Source organism: Alligator sinensis, unplaced genomic scaffold (genome assembly GCF_000455745.1).
Source record: "Alligator sinensis unplaced genomic scaffold, ASM45574v1 scaffold282_2, whole genome shotgun sequence".
In the NCBI taxonomy this organism is placed as follows: Eukaryota; Metazoa; Chordata; order Crocodylia; family Alligatoridae; genus Alligator; species Alligator sinensis.
The window spans coordinates 2,927,327-2,944,408 of record NW_005841879.1 but is presented as its reverse complement, the minus strand read 5'-3'; the positions used below and the strand labels follow the sequence as shown (position 1 = coordinate 2,944,408).

The 17,082-nt window shown below is 40.2% G+C and overlaps 1 protein-coding gene across 1 annotated transcript in view; it reads right to left on the bottom strand.

Moving 5' to 3' along the window:
- SMURF2 (SMAD specific E3 ubiquitin protein ligase 2) overlaps positions 1 to 17,082 on the bottom strand; it is an 86,357-nt gene that overhangs the window by 21,895 nt on the left and 47,380 nt on the right. Inside the window, exons 4-9 of the mRNA XM_006017392.3 lie at positions 12,937 to 13,070; positions 11,058 to 11,123; positions 7,995 to 8,079; positions 5,363 to 5,446; positions 3,615 to 3,817; positions 1,100 to 1,184 (exon numbers count right to left, since the gene is read on the bottom strand). Coding sequence (XP_006017454.2) covers positions 1,100 to 1,184; positions 3,615 to 3,817; positions 5,363 to 5,446; positions 7,995 to 8,079; positions 11,058 to 11,123; positions 12,937 to 13,070 — 657 coding nt within the window. The remainder of the gene's footprint in view (positions 1 to 1,099; positions 1,185 to 3,614; positions 3,818 to 5,362; positions 5,447 to 7,994; positions 8,080 to 11,057; positions 11,124 to 12,936; positions 13,071 to 17,082) is intronic.

Genomic DNA, 17,082 nt, shown 5'->3' with positions numbered 1-17,082 from the left:
TTATTTCTGTTGAACATCAAGAGTTCTACTGAATATCAGTGTTTCAAGTGATACACAAAAATAATTACATTCTCCAAGTTATGACCACCCCTATATCTCTCTGTATTTCTTTGTCCTGAATGATGTTCTTAATACCTGCTTCCAAGCACATATATGAACCTTACAAATCATTCCCCCTTTTCCACATCTTTAAAGGAAAAATATTTAATGAGAAGGCAGCTAGCACCAAACCCTGTGGCAACTGCTATATTTGTCTCCCAGCTTCAAAAATTCATTTTTCATTCCCCTTTATTTATAGTCTTTCAGCCAGTTTTAAAAACTATTGGATGACAGTGCTCGCATTCAAGCCAATCTGAACAAATGTGACTGCGAGACCATGAGGCTTTGTATCCAATGTGTTATTAAAACCCAATCATAAAACATCCGCTTCATTTTCTTCAGTCATTCTTTTTTAATTCTGTCAAAAAGTTATCCAGCTTGTCTGGCAAGATTTGCTCTTCATAAATTTCTACTGCTATTTTCTCAGTTTACTTATCTTCTATAAGCCAAATTTTTAGAAGAGCTCAATTTCATTTGGGTACTGGGAATGAAGAAGTCGGAGTGCTGGAAGTACACAGCTCCCAGAAGCTCCCTACTCTTCCCACTGGGAGCTGAGAACTTTATGCGCGCGCGGGGGGGGGAGGAGGGGGGGGCGGCAGTCATCATGTTTGGTTTTGTTTTTAGATAATTCTCCTACTAATTGTTCCAGATTTTCAAGGGAGAAAAAGCCAGATTTGGTTTTAAGCTGTGTTTATATCTGCTCCTTTTACTTCCTTCCATAAAGCCAGTTCAATTTACTCCCCAAAAGACTTACATCATCACTTAATTCTTTTAATTCTTCATTTCCTGCATGGGGTCAAATTTATTTTGAGGAGTAGCTTTTGATAAGAGGACAAGCTCCATTCCACCATAATAAAATTAGGGTTTTGTCAAGCAAAAGTGTGCCTATTCTCTTAAGTAGCATTCAGAAACACAATGCTGGAGAGCAAATACTTTTGAGAGAGTCCCAATCAAATTATTTGTAGTTGAGTTCTTAAAGACGTATATATTTTTTTCTTACCTGGGTACTCTTGGATCATGCCACGTGCTTACACCAGTCTGAGTATGTAGGAAGTAAACCTGGCCCTGCTGAGTTGTCCTTTGTTCTGTTAAATCAAGACAAATTAATATATAGATATAAAACAAGAAGAGACACAGGCACACAAAAATGGTGTCCATCATCCTCTCCCCACTTAATGCATCAAGATCAGGAACAAAGTTACTAGCCAAACTGCCTTAGTAGAAATGCTCTGGAAACTCAGTCAAGTAAACAGATTTTCTTATGCTAAAATAACTAGGAGACTGATATGCACACAAAATTAGGTTCCTGACAGGAGGCATGGTAGATTGTAAAAGGTAACATAAGAAATCCAAATCAGAGCCAATTAGCATAGTAGAAGCTTTGTTTTCCATATAGAGGAAACCAAGATTTCTATAGTGTCACAATTATGAAAAAGCAGTACAATTTGTAGATGTGGACAGGAGACCGGTATGTTTCTTTACTGAAGTTCACATCAGTCTATTACTAAACAAAGATTTCACTTTCCCCCAGAATTGTGCTTGCAACAGGATTACACAACTTCAGCTAAACTTGGCTTTACTTGAGCCAAGACAATGTTGAACTCTAGAATAACATATAATCACAAACACGGTTAACAAGAATAAGAATCCCATGTAAATGGGACCAAAAAGTATTATGAGAGTCTAAATCAGATTTTTTGGCTAAACTGGCTTTAAAAAATTAAGACAGGGCATCACAGACATTATATCAGCCGTTCAACAACGTAGAAACATGTTTGAATAAGAAGTCTTTGTACCAGTCCTTCAGACCAACCAAATTTGGTAATGTTTCTCAAGTAGTCTAAGTCAAAAGTATTTAAATATTCCCACAGCAGTACACTGGAAAGATTCTAGTTGCAAAAAAGATAGTCTGGACACAATATTCAGCAAGAATGCAGTCTTACATAGACAGCAAGAATTCAAGGCATCTATTAAATAGTCCATATTTATTTTAAAATATTATACTTTCCTTAAAAGTACAGTTAGATGTCCTTAACCCAGATATCTAGTCATTATCCATGACATAGGTATTTTCATAATGCCAGCTAACAGTGTGGAACACCACATCAGCTGTAAAACTACCTTAAAAAATAGATTAGATGTTTAATGAAATTACAGTTCTCTGTATTCCAGTATTTTACAGCTATTATTGTGACCAGGAATCCAATGGGTGGCTAAATGTTACAACTGTGAACTACTATAACCACATGGATCAGATTTCATTCAATTGTTGAAGACTAACAAGACCATTTTAAAAACTGTTTCTTGTAATAAGGCCTAGTGGATGGAGCACACAGGACTGTGGTTCAGGATTCCTGTGTTATGTTCTTGGCTCTGTTGGGTGACCTGGGGCAAGTCACTTTGCTCTCTCTGCTCTAGTTACCTCATCTCTAAACTGGGGAAACTGATTCTTATCTCCTCTGTAAATCACTTAAATGAAAAATGCTACGTGAGGTAGGAATAATCATCATCATCCCTGGTTGACAGCATGTCCCAATGCTCATACGGAATAGTAGGCAATGAACAGCCAAGCCATGCCTACCTGCCAACAGACAGAGAACTTTTTGCATCATCCTCACTATCCACAGAAGCCCAATTCTAATAAGCTTTGGTGTCATCACCTTCCAGCACTGTTAGAGACTTGTATTTGCATCTAACTGTAATGGTGTCAATCAGCTTTTTTTATTTATGATGCACTGCCCTAATCACAATGTGCCATTCAGGGTATTCTCAACTTTCTCTGGTTTCTCTTCTTATTTTTCAGAGTTCTTCCTCCTTTTCTAAGCCCCAATCTTACAATGTTCATTTGAATAGGGGAGGTAAGCAACCACAATTATGCTTTTAATTGAAATTCAGTTTGATATTTAAAAAGCTAAGGTAATGCATCACAATCAAGTTCTTCATTTAATGCAACTACAAAACAGACTTAAGTGTCCTTATTTGATTATTGTGCTACATGTTTCTTCAACTGCAAATGAGTATCACTGATTAATTATCAATGTTCAGTCATTTTCTTATTGAGAAAAAATAGCCTGAGAATACCAAGACAAAGTTTAACAGCTCCAGTGGTAGTTATTGTTTTTGTCTACAGTTCACTAGTGGTGTCTATCTGGCATATTTCTTTATCTGGTTGGGAAAAAAGACAGGGAAGAAGAACCTCTTGTTATTAGTTATATACTACTAGACTGTGCAGAGAATTAAGCAAAGGGAAAAGTGCCGGACTAGTTCACAGAAAGACTATACAGTAATCTCAAATGCAATCTTCAATGTATGTCTTTTTGTCTCAGACCAACACGGCTACCAAGTACACCCCATCTTCAATTTAGGATTTTCCATTAAACCTGCAATCAGGGATCATCAGTATTTTAATCAGATACATAAATTAGAGGAAAAAATGTTAAAAAAATTAGAAGAACAGAGAACCTCATCTACCAAACTTCTTGGAAAAGGTATAGAATAATCATATTTCAACTCACCATATCCTTCAGGCAAGTCAGGAGGAGTATGTAAGTGTGTTCGGCTCATGTAATTCCTGTGCCTTTGAGACCTGACTCTTCTCTCTGCTAGTCTGGGATCTGCTGACTGCCCACATGTTGCACCATTTGTCCCTGTAATTGGTGTGTTCTCATCTACAAAGCAGCTCAGAGGTCTGCCTGGACTGGAATATTCAGATGCTGGTCTGTTTAAAAAGAGAGAGCAAAAGAAGGTTACTTGCCTTTTCTATCAAAGAACGTTATTTTCCTCAACCACTATGTTTATTCTAAGTTGTTGCTTGATAGGTTTAAATTATGTAAGAGATAAAAGCAACAATAGTTAAAAAGTGCTTGTAACACTCACATACATTCAAGTTATAATTTCACAGAAATGTGCAAAATGTCCACTTACACATACCTCTTCCAGATGATCTTAGTGACACATCTATACATCTCTCTCTAATGTCAACCTTGCTATGTTTTGTGTATTTGGCTTCTCAGGACTGAATTATGCAAAGTGCTCTATGAAAGCTTCATCTAAAGACCGTTTGGAAACTTCAGGTGGTGCAGAATATAGCAGTCCACTCACTCTGTGGTGCTTCTTGAGGGACGTGCAGTGCATCTGTGCTGTGATCAGCCTTGGCTGTCAACGAACTTCCAGATGCAATTCAGGATGTTTGCTTTAACTTTAATTGGTATGAGCTTTGCTTACTTTAGAAACTGTGGTCCTGTGTGTGATGGTGCAGCAGTCACGACCATGTAAAGTATTTGAATTAATGGCTCCACTTTATCAGCACCTTGTTTTTTAAAGTATTTTTGGTAAGAGGTTGGCAATTTGAACTTTGCCCCCTAGTCTAATATAATCCAAGTACCTTGAATTTAAGAGTACTCAACAAGACCTGTCTGTCAGACTCTTGAAATAGATATCAGATAAGGACAGCGTAAGTGGGATAAGTAATGTAGAAATAGTTAATTCTAGTGGTCTGGATGGTTGAGGAAGTCATAAGTCTTATGGGTTCTCACACTGATCCTACACCCAAATTTCAAGTCAAGTCAACAGGGATCTATATGGGTAAAAGGACCACAACTAGGGTCATATTTTGCCTGTTTTCCATGTCTTAAAAAGTTAAATAAAACTTACAAAGGCCAGTATTTTCAATCACTCGATAAACAAAAGCATATAAAAGAACTGAAAATATAACAACACAGTTTATTTAAAATGCATTTATTCTATATGGACAATGGATTTTCCAAAGGACAAAAAGCTTAGGAGGGTTCAGAGGGAAGCCTGTAGAAACGTCAAGGAGAGAGGCACAGAGACTTCTTCCTTGGCTAATACAAAGATCTATTTGGGTTTAAGGAAACATCTGTTGACACATGACTGATGTTATAGGCAAAGCTGATGGTACTGATTTAAAAAAAACCAAAAACGCTTTTGCTACATTTTTCTAGCAAGTGGCTTAAAGAGTTTTGACCATGCTGTTATAGCATCAGGTAGTCTGTCAACTGCTCAGAGTCCCTTTTCCTCCAAATCCATCTTGCCAGTGCTTACAGAGCTCCACTATAGTCAATCCACCAGAAAACAATGATGTAAAATCAGTACCATGAAATCCAGTCAAAATTACTATTATCAGGGGAGGAAAGTGAGGTGAGGTGAGCAGAGTCTGAAATACCTGAGGCCTGATTTTTTGTGACGTTAATCCATGGATTTCACTATTTTAATTGCAAAGCAGGTAACACGGATTTCTTACCGTGTCGGCCGTTCCCACTGAGTTGTTCGTGTGATGTGGTTTAAATACTGGATCCTTCCAGAGGCAGTTCTCCGCTCCTCCCAGCTAGAATTCAGACATTGAGAGATAAGCCAGTGAGTGGTATTTCCAGGAAACCAGGGCACAAAATGTTTTCCATACAAATGCCAGCCCAGGAAGACATTTAACTATTATGAAATATGTGAGCCAAACAGGGTAGCAGGAAACAGTGAAAGTTCAATTCTCAGAATTAATATAAAATGCTTTTTTCTTGAAACCAAATAAATCATTAACAGTGTTGTGCTTCAACTACTCAAATTGAAATTAAGTCTAAATAATGTTATTAAGAAAAGTTTAATGATGCACTGTTTGACAGGACACTCAGCTTTATATATTTTGGCTAATGCTCATAAACAACTGTTTTGCTATCATTTCTACTGTATATGACACGTTGACAAACCTATGTTCTTGTATTACAAATGAAAACCTGGAGACAGATTTTACATTACTGTCACTCATATTAAGTATGAAAATGTCACTCATGCTTTCATAGCTGAATCTAGTTGCAAACAGAATTGGTCAGGAATTGCAATGAAAAATACCAGCTGGTTGAAATTCTCTGAGGAAGCATACCATTTTAATGAAGCTTTCAGTAGGAAACAGATTTCCATAGTCTAAAGTACAATTCTGAAGTGTGGGTGTGTGTGGATGAGTGTCAGAGAGGGAGAGAAGAGAGACACTGACACTCCTTCTCCTGGTATAGCCAACAGACCTTTAGAACAGGACTGTCCAACCCATAAGCCACCAGGGGCTGAAGGTCCACAAGCCACACACCTGCAGGCCACACCAGGGCAAGCTATGGGCCTTCCAGGCCACACCCGGAGCAAACCCCACATACTGTACCTACATCCAGGCATCCCCTCCCTCCCCGGCTATGCCTCACTGCACTGCCCCACCGCCGGGGCAAGGACAGGCAGTGAAACCGGAAGGAGGGAGGGGGAGCCTAGAGTGTTGCAGCCTGAGCTATAAAGGCAGTAGCACCCAGGGGGCTGCAACTTAACCCCTTGTGCACCTCACGGACAGTGCCTGCAGGCTGCCAGTTGGACAGCCCCGTGTTAGAGAACCACTCATCTGGAGTGAGAGAATGGTAAAGCAAAGCCTTGAAAATGATGTCTCGCAACCATGGAGTGCACTTACAATAGGGGTGGGCAATTATTCCGGGCAGAGGGCCACTTACTGAGTTTCGGCAAGCCATCGAGGGCTGCATGACAGGCAGCCAGGGGCAGATAAATATCCATTTTCTAAATTTTTAGGGGCCCCACGGGCCAGATAGAATGGCCTAGCATGATGCATCTGGCCCGTGGGCCATATTTTGCCCAGCCCTGACTTAACACGTAGTGATTGGCTCTTCTCTGCATGGTCTCATTGGTTTTAGAAAGCTTGAAAAGTTTTCAGTTTCATTGCAATGAAGAGAGGAAAAATTAATTCAATCTCAAAGTTTTCAGGGCAGGAAGACTGTTTCCCCAACAGCTCTGGCCACAAGATAATCCCCTCCAACTTTTCTTATGAACTACATTCCTTAAAATTTTGTTGAACTAATGATTTAACACAACCGGTCAAGTTAAGACGAAGAACTAGAAACTTGCTGGAGCTACTAAACTTCTGTTAGCTAAGACAACATATACAGGATCTGGTACGAACTACTTTCCTCTACTTGTTATCCTTAAATCACAGGACTTTGTTTTTCCACTATCCACCATTTTTTTCCCCTTTCACTTGCAGGTAGCTTGCACTGATGCATTTAATTAAGTAGTATTTAGATAGGAAAGGCTTAAAAGTTAATTATACAGCTTTAAGAATTCTCTTCACGTTGTCAGACTCCAAATCAACAACAGAATGCTGTTGAGGACTTAAGAGATCATTTAAAGGTGAAATATTTGGGGAAAAAAAAATAAAAAAAAAAATCACTTCCTCCTGTCATTACCTGCCAAGAATCACATTCAAGGATCTGTCTTTTCTCTGCAAAGGTTGATGACAGCAGAAGGATCTAAAACAGAGCATTTTTCCAAGCTCCCCAAACTGTTTTAGGTGTTAATGATGTCATCAACTCTCAATGGGGAACAAGAATCCTAAACCCAGCCTCTGCCAGGTAAGTACAGCAAGAAAGTCTCCATTAACTTGTACAATGCTCTTTTCTTTATCATAATTTAAAGGGGACAAAGTATACTTTTATTACACAGGTACTATTGATTAGTAGATTATGTGGCAACATTTACAGCAGATTTTTGTTGTATTCCTGCAAGGAACTGTGTTCTGTAATTCAAAGTTGCCCAGCTCTGTCTTTCATTTTTGGAGAGTTTGCATGCATTTACCATTCCCCCTCAAAAACAGACAAAGGCTAAACTCATGCTATTAACACCCAGTCTAAGCAACATTCTGAAGCTAAGTCAGTGTCTGGTATACCTCCAAGCTCCCCAATTAAATACTCTTGTTGCTTTACACATGAATCTGAAGAGACAAAAATCAGTCTGTTCTCCCACTGACTACTCATTACTACAAAAATTCAAGCTAAAATAATTCTACTTGCTGCATGTGCTGTATTTTATGTATTTACATCATAGTGGTGTTTGCTTACCCATCTGGTAAATCATTATCAAATAAACGACTACAATCCACGACTTGTCCTCCTGTGCCTATTCGGTCTCTGGACTGAAGACTGACTATTAAAAATAAAACAAGGTAATTAAAGATACTGCAGTGGAACCAGAAATCACAGTTAAGTTTGGGAGGGAATGGTACAACTAAGAGGAAGACTAAATTGAACCATTTTCCAAATATTTTTCCTCCCTATAGTTCCAATAAAGTTATGAAGGGTCAACGTATGATTCCCACAGATAATTCTCTGTGCACTTCTTTGAAAAAAGCTGACTTTCAAGGGTATAAGCATAAGGTAAGGTAGGAAAAAGAAGCTACTCCTGAAGCCATAACTCATCTTTCCTATGCAAGGCAGACTACAACAAAGTGTAAAACTGTACAGCTGGTCTGGGAACACTCAAGGAGATGTATCCTCATGCAGAGTAGCAAGGACAGCAAGTAGGATGGTGCAATATCAGTTTCAGACTTCTAATAGAACCTGGAAAAACCCAGGAGACTGTTCTGTTAAGCATCCTAAAACACAATGTTTCTACTAAGGTTTAGATACCTTCTAGTAACTGTTGGATTGTGTGGCAAAATCCACCACAAGAGACTCGCACAAAAACAGGCAGTGTAAATATTGGAAGCACTAGACTCAATGTCAATTATGGATCAAAGTAAACTAAACTCAAATATGAGAGAAGAGTAAAAAAATTAAATGTTTAAGTCTTTATTGTGAATCATTTATCAGAACCCAGGATTTATGTCAGTAGACACTTATAAACACACTAAAACTGTATAACTGGCTGCAGTCAAACAGTTTAAAGCACTGGTTTTCTGCATTAAGTTTTTGCACTGCAATTATGAAATCACATGTTTTGTGGAAAACTGTTGTTCTTATAATTATAAACTGGAATTTTTAAATTGGAATTTTCTGCTTAATGTGTGGCCTAAAAGTACTTCCAGACTTCTGAGCTCATATCCCATTCATAACTAAAGTGAAAATAGGTTTAAGGATTTTAATCTGCTCAAAATGAATTTCTGTTCATATCACAAAACTACAAAACAATGCATCACAATTGGCAACTTCACCAGGACCAACACCAAATTCTCAGCCAAAAGCATCTTGAAGTTCAGGATAGTAGGACATGGTCTGAGCTACATAGCTCAGGTGGCACCTGCTTGCATTATCACCTTTCTAGACAGCATTATTACTGCTGAACTTTTAATGAGTATTAAAATTACAAAATGGTTATGATTAGGGAGACAGACACCTTTAAATTCTTTAGAGACAGAATGCTTGATTTATCCTGGTTTGCAAACATACATGTTGCAAGTTCAACTTGCTGCCCATAAGGGAGGTTTGGCAAGCAATACAAACAGACCAAACTGAACTAAACAAAAACAACTACTTCCTCTCTGCTTATCAGAGGATGAACATTTTGCAAGGCTTCATTTTATAACATTTTATCTGTAATGCAACATCAGAAATAAAGTGATGGCACAAAACAGAGCTACCAGATTGAGACACGTCAGGGACTCTGTATTCACTGCCCAGAAGTAACACCCTTCTCTCCCCCACTTGGGTAACCGAAGGCACAGATTCCCTCTTGCTCACTGCCCCACTTGGAGGTGTGCTTGGTTTCTATCAATTAATCCAGGCCACTTCACCCCTTACAAATCTAATCCAATTTCTGCATTTCAACCAGTTTATTTTAAATTAAGACCCTTCTTCTCTCCACTGTCCAGCAACCATATTTAGGATCACCTAATTTTCTCAGACTCACTCATTCACAAAACTGCATTCATGAGACTGATAAAAAAATTAAGGACATTAACAAGAGCAATCTTCAACAAAAGAAAGGTAGGAGTTTCTGCAAACCCACTGAGTAATCCAAATTAGAGATAACAGTGGCTCAAGTAAGAGCTTATTCAAAATAATATATCAAAACACAACGTACTGATATTGCCAAGGTCCAAATGCTGTGGTTCTCTCAGGGAAGAGCTGAACACTATTTAAAAGCAGTACTAACATACCTTTTCAGCTGGTAACCATGGATACTCGATCAGCACACTGAAAGGAGTTGCTACAAGTGTCTGTTTGACCTCTTATTGCTCAGAAAACTGATATGTTAACATGGATGAAAGCATCAGTAACACGCTAATGATACCAATGATTCTATCACCATCTGATCCAATTACACAACCCGTTTTAATGCTATCTTGCTACTTCACAAAGCCTGCAGATTGGAAGCACTGCAGCCAAGTAAAACTCAGCAGACATAACATGGTCATACAAGTGGTTGGAGAATTTTGAGGAGAATTAAAGAAAAAATTCAAGGTTTCCTTTTGCTTTCTGGCTCCTTCACCTACTGATAGGTTTCCCCAGCTAGGTGAATCAGGTGTGCAACGTGGAGGTTTCCTGACCAGGAGGTGAATGCTGTGGCCAAATCCTTTTTCTAATCTTTGAAATATTCATAGACTGCAACTGCCCCCACAAGGATACAGACCTTCTCATACCCATCCACACTGTGGTGACTGATATACACAGAACTACCCTTTGCAATGATCAGATGCAGTTACATCAGAGCCCAGCAAAAGGAGAAATTCTCCCCATGTGTCTCTGGTTGCTTATTTTTCAACAAATCTGATACAATGAGCATGTTAAAAAAACAAAAGAAAGGCTTTAGGAACCAAGGACCAGTCACGCAGCATAGCTGCTAGGATAAGTGTAAGACAAGTTAAGCAAAAGGAAACTTTAACCACATCAAAGTATAAAACAAAGTTACACCAGAGCTCATCTCTAGCCTCCTTCATAACAACACTGAAGACAGTTTTCTTTTCATAAAATGTGGGTTATTTAAGAAATATTGTGTTTGCCTCACATCAGAAGCAAAAGAAAAGTAGCAAGACCCAAATAAAGCAAAGTAACTCTGTGTATTCTCTGGTTGGTTATGCAAAGCATGTTTTGTATGCGGTATCAAATTTAAAAGCATTATTCTTCAAATCCAAAAACAACAATCTAGAAGATTATTTCAAATGAACTAAATAAATCTTCACTTACCTACTATCTGCCCTCTAACCGTATCATTGTCATTTGGCCCAAGTTTGCATAGATCCAACCTTTGATCTAGAAAATGAGAAAACATCTTGCGTTACATGCAGAATATTTTCTGCTTTCAAAGAGTACTCTAAGGTACTGCAGGAGCAGGATTTGGCCTAATTTACGATCATTGGAACTCAGAGAGAAAAGAAGATCAAGTGGTTTGAGGCAACACATTCTATTTTCATGCATCAACAAGTGAAAAAAAAATTTACAAAAAATACTATTATGTTTTTAAATATTTCTTCCTCAACTTCATGAAGTCCTCTCCTCCCCAACTTCTTACTTTCTACCTAATATCTCCTTGCATACATAAGAGATTGTACTCAGAAAGCCCAGATTTGTTGCACAATGCTGCAAGTAACTTGGTATCTTTTCTTTTGTGAGTAGCAAATACTATCATAACTCACTGTCACCATGCCATCTATACTACTGCAAGATAGCAATATTAACATAGACATAGCTAACCTGGACCATCAATCAAATGAGCACGCCCTTATACTAGACAGTACCAGGTCCATGCAATTAAGCAAAATTCTATGCACTGAACTACTGACCAACCTACAACCATTTAGAAGTTAGAACTTCGTTCCTGCTTCATGTTCAGGAATCCAGATTATTTTTTGTTTGTTTTTCTTTAAGTCGAAAGTGCTTCATCAAGCTTTGTGAAAAGCTAACTAGGCTTTATGTCGTCTTACCAGTTTCAGTGGCCTCCACTGAAATTAACATAAGGAAAAGCCATCTTACATCTTTTAATTAACATTTTCTTAAAATGATAAATTCACACTACTACTGAAGTCCTTTATACACTGTTCAGCATTTCGTCACAAATTATAAATAGAGAAACTGAAGGAACATTAATTCTAAACGTAAGATTTGAAACTTTAAGTTAAAGGTCTCCGTTAGTCGCTTCCTTATAGTATAATTTATTGAACAAACAATGTAAACGTTTGGAATCCAAAAGACTACAATTCTGAAAAGATTCAGAGTTTTGAGGCTAACAAAGGCCAGAAGTAGCTCTTGTCTTCCTTTGCAATTTCATATAAACTGTAATAAGTTTAGTTTGGGCAGTCAGCAACTAGACTGATGCAACAGAGCCACGAAACGAAGACTTAGGATTCAAGATGAACCTTCAGAATGGCCTCATCTGAAATGCATTATTATAAGCATTTCCAGCACGGAAACTCTCTCTACTTGTGCCCTTGTCCCACTGGGAAATAATATATATAAACATACCATTAATTCACAGAAATGGTTATGAGAGGAAACTGTGTCAAATGAACCATGAAAGTCAATTTGTTTCCCTTTTCCATTGGGAAACATGGAATAGTTAAGACTTATTATATCAAATGTTTACAGACCATAAGGCAATAGTTAAAATAAGGCAAACAACTCTGAGAGCACCTAGTGCATATTCAAGTAATAGATCAAAGTACAGAGTATATGACTAGATAAAGGGTTCAGTCAAATCATTCAAGGTTTGAAAAGAACCAATTTTTTTTCATTAAACAGTCAAAGTTCAAGAAGTCCATAAAGATGATAAACCTAAGTCATACGTTATAAATCTGTTGAGGTCATCACCACCTCTCCTTGCCTTATCACTAGATGAGGTCAAGCTCTGAAACTCTGTTATAACGTGGGCAGGAAATGGTAAAGGCTAAAAAAATCACTCCTATCTGCTGGGTCAAGCATCCCTTGTATTCCCAGCTGTAAATACAAGTCTTTAAAAGTTCAAAATAAAGATACCACACAAGCAGAACTGTAGCTTATTATTTTTTAAAACTCTTCACATAAATTTTGCTTCAAAACAAAGGAAATGGTAATACTTAGGTTTACTTACAACCAGTGTCTTTAAGGCGGTTGATTGCATTTGAAAGGAGTCTTACACAACCCAGAAAACCAGCTCCCTGTTTTTTATGGATTTTCTTGTGGTTCCATACACTGATTGTTATTGAATCAGACTTCCCAATGTATCTGAAACAGGAAAAAAATAAAGTAGCATTACAGATAGTTTGCTGCATATTTTTAGGATGCTACAGTATGCAGTGCTTTTTAATCTTTAAAAATATTTCCATAGACAAAGGTTAACATTTGCCAGTAGCAAGAGATAGCAGATCAACATCAGAGAGGATACTCATGTTATGCTTCAGTGAGGGTTTTTAGCCGGATATAAAGGAGTTTACAATCCTGGATCCTACCATCAGTTCTAGATGTGTTCACCTTTATTCATCAGAGCAGTATCACTGTCTTCAGGCCTAAAGGTTTGATTCAAAGTCTATTAAAGGTGGTTTGAAAGACTGCCATTGATTTTGGTGGCATTCAGACCAGACCCCAAAGCCACAACCTTTCAAACAGTTATGTACATGCTTAACTTTGTGCATGTGCATAGTCCCATAAAAATAATGAACTACTCACATACATACAGTTAAGCGTGTTTGCTTTAGCAGTAGTGGGTGCTCAGTTAATAACTGAGATGCCAGAAAAAAAGATCATAATGTTTACTTGTATCCTTTTACAACCTCATACTAGTTGCTTCCTTTCAATTCTGCCTCTCCAGTTCCTTGGAATTAAAGTTATTCCACTTCAGAGGTCCTTTGGTGGGTGATGTTACTTGACCACCTGGGCAATAGTGATCATCGCGTGCTGGAATTCACCATCCAGCGTAGAGTGTCAAGGGCCCGCAGCAAGGTGGTGGCCCTAGACTTCAGGAGGGCCAACTTCAGTGAGATGAGGAGATTAGTGGGAGAGGAACTGGGGTCCTTGAGGGCAGAGGAACTCAGCGTCCAAGAGGAGTGGTCGTTCCTTAAGGAAACGATACTCAGGGCCCAAGGGGTGTCCATCCCGACAAGAAGCAAGGCGGGCAGGAGTGTCCAAAAGCCCCCCTGGCTCACCAAGGGTGTCCGGGAATGCCTGCTTGCCAAAAGGGTGGCGTACGCCCGGTGGAAGGGGGGTGTAATCTCCAAAGAGGAGTATACCTCCTCTGCTCGGGCCTGCAGGCGGGCTGTTAGGAAGGCCAAGGCGGAGATAGAGCTCGGATTAGCGTCCAGGATTAAGGATAACAAAAAGTCCTTTTTCAAATATATTGGGAGGATGAAGAAGGCGCCGGGTAATGTGGGGCCCCTGCAGGATATGCGGGGCAATCTGGTGGTTGCGTCAGAGGATAAAGCGGACCTCTTTAACCAATTCTTCACCTCCGTTTTCTTGTGCAGGGACCGGGACTTCCCTGCTGTGATAGAAGCCGGACGCGAGGGGATCGCCTTCAGACCTCAGGTTGGGGAGGACCGGGTTAGAGAGCTTCTGGAGGGGCTGGACGCGTTCAAGTCAGCGGGTCCGGATGCTCTCCACCCCAGGGTGCTGAGGGAGCTGGCTGGGGTTATTGCAGGGCCCCTGGCACGGCTCTACGAGCGATCGTGGTGCTTGGGCCAGGTGCCAGACGATTGGAAGGTAGCTAATGTGGTCCCCATCTTCAAAAAAGGGAAAAGGGAGGACCCGGGCAATTATAGGCCCGTCAGTCTTACCTCAATCCTGGGGAAGCTCTTTGAGAAGATCATCAAGGAGCACATTTGTGATGGGCCGGCATCCGAGATGATGCTCAGGGGCAATCAGCATGGATTTATTAGGGGGAGATCATGTCAGACCAACCTGATTGCCTTTTATGATCAGGTCACAAAGGCCATGGATGCAGGTGTCGCGGTGGATGTAGTCTTTCTGGACTTCAGCAAGGCCTTTGACACCGTCTCTCACCCCATCCTAATTAGTAAACTAGGCGACTGTGGCATAGATGCCTACACGGTCAGATGGATTGCAGATTGGCTGAAGGGTCGCACTCAGAGGGTGGTGGTGGATGGATCATATTCGACTTGGGGGGAGGTGGGTAGTGGAGTCCCCCAGGGCTCGGTCCTGGGGCCTGCGCTGTTCAATTTCTTCATCAGCGATCTTGATGTTGGGGTGGAGAGCAACCTGTTTAAATTCGCTGATGACACCAAAATTTGGGGGGAGGTGAGCACGCTAGCAGGGAGAGAGAGATTGCAGAAGGATCTGGATAGGTTACAGGGGTGGGCAGACAGGAACAGGATGCGTTTCAATACGGACAAGTGCAGGGTGCTGCACTTGGGTAGTAGGAACCAGCAGCACACTTATACGATGGGGAGCTCCCTACTTGAGAGCACGGAGGCGGAAAGGGATCTTGGTGTCATTATTGACTCCAAGATGAACATGGGCCGACAATGCGAGGTCATGGTTGGCAGGGCTAACCGGACCTTGTCGTGCATCCACAGGTGCATCTCGAGTAGAGCCAGGGAGGTGATCCTCCCCCTCTATGCGACGCTGGTCAGGCCGCAGCTGGAGTATTGTGTCCAGTTCTGTGCGCCCCATTTCAGGAGGGATGTGGACAACATGGAGAGGGTCCAGAGGAGGGCCACCCGCATGATCCGGGGACAACAGGGCAGACCCTACAGTGAGAGACTGCGGGACTTGAACCTATTCAGCCTCCACAAGAGAAGGCTGAGGGGGGACCTGGTGACCGTCTATAAACTCACTAGGGGGAACCAGAAGGGTTTGGGGGAGACGCTGTTTCCCCTAGCCCCTGCTGGCATAACAAGGAGTAATGGGCACAAGTTGATGGAGAGGAGGTACAGATTGGACATCCGAAAAAACTACTTCACAGTTAGGGCGGCTAGGAGCTGGAACCAACTTCCAAGGGAGGTGGTGCTGGCCCCTACCCTGGGGATCTTTAAGAAGAGGCTGGATACTTACCTGGCTGGACTCATTTGAGTCCCGTTTTTGTTTTTAGGGTGAGTGGTTTTGTTTGTGTTTTTGGGTTGTTCTCCCGCCCTGGCGGGGGGGCGGGCTAGAAGATCTATTAGGTCCCTTCCGACCCTGAAACTATGAAACTATGAAACTATGTTAGTTACACATTGGTAAATTAGAGAGTCTTCAGGGAAATAAGCTAGCGTCACAAAATACACGAATGCCCAGACCATCATGTAAATTGTGCTATTTTAGACTCATTTCTGAATCTCTAAACAAAGATGATACAGTACCTCAGTTCAGACACACTGGATGCCCTCACCGTGCAATGTGAATCATCACACAATATCCATATAGCTACAAATATACTTCGTTGCATGCTTTGAGAAATGCAGATGTATACTACTCAAACTTAGAAAACCGGAATTTACTGGATTATAATATTGTAAAAGATTTGTTTAAGTCTATTATTTGCAAACCCATTTTTATATGAAGTTATTTCAAAAGAGTATTTAAAAGCATTGGGGGTATATCAAACTACTGCCAACACTGTCTAGGAAAAATGAATGGTATCTACTTGTGTAGAAGTAAGAATTTTTGTGGGTGATACTTTTATTGGACCAACTGTATGGTTGGGATACACTTAAATGAGCTGTTGGGTATCACAGTAGCATACTATGAACCCCCAAAATTTGTCTACAGTTAGTACTGTTGTAGCTGTGATAGCCCAGGAAATACGTGAGGCAAGAATTCTTTGTGGGTGATTTCTTTTATTGGACTTCAACACTGATTGCTTAGTTTTGTTTTTTATCTTAGAACATACAAGTTTAAAACAATATGGTCGTGATCTTGAAAAGTACTTAAAAATCCTCCATTCCTAACTCTCAGATTCTGGCATTATGCAGCATAACACTTCTTTTGAACAAAAGCTAAAAATCAATCAATCAATCCAGCCATCTAGGTACTACTATCAAAAACTACTTCCTACCCCAGTCCCTAGTTTACATTAACCTTCTTATTGCTAAAATACTTCAATGCAGTTTTTCCGTAAGTTAAAAATGATACTGTCAAGGCTGCTAGACCAAAAATTAGACCTACCTGCTGAGTTTTAAAGTGCATCTGTGCTCACATAACGCTTTCCCCCTGCTTCTTTCTTGTATGCAGGCCTTCAGAGTGCAGGATTCAGGGCGATATCACTTTACTGCCTGCATACAAGAACAGAGCAGACAAGCAGAGC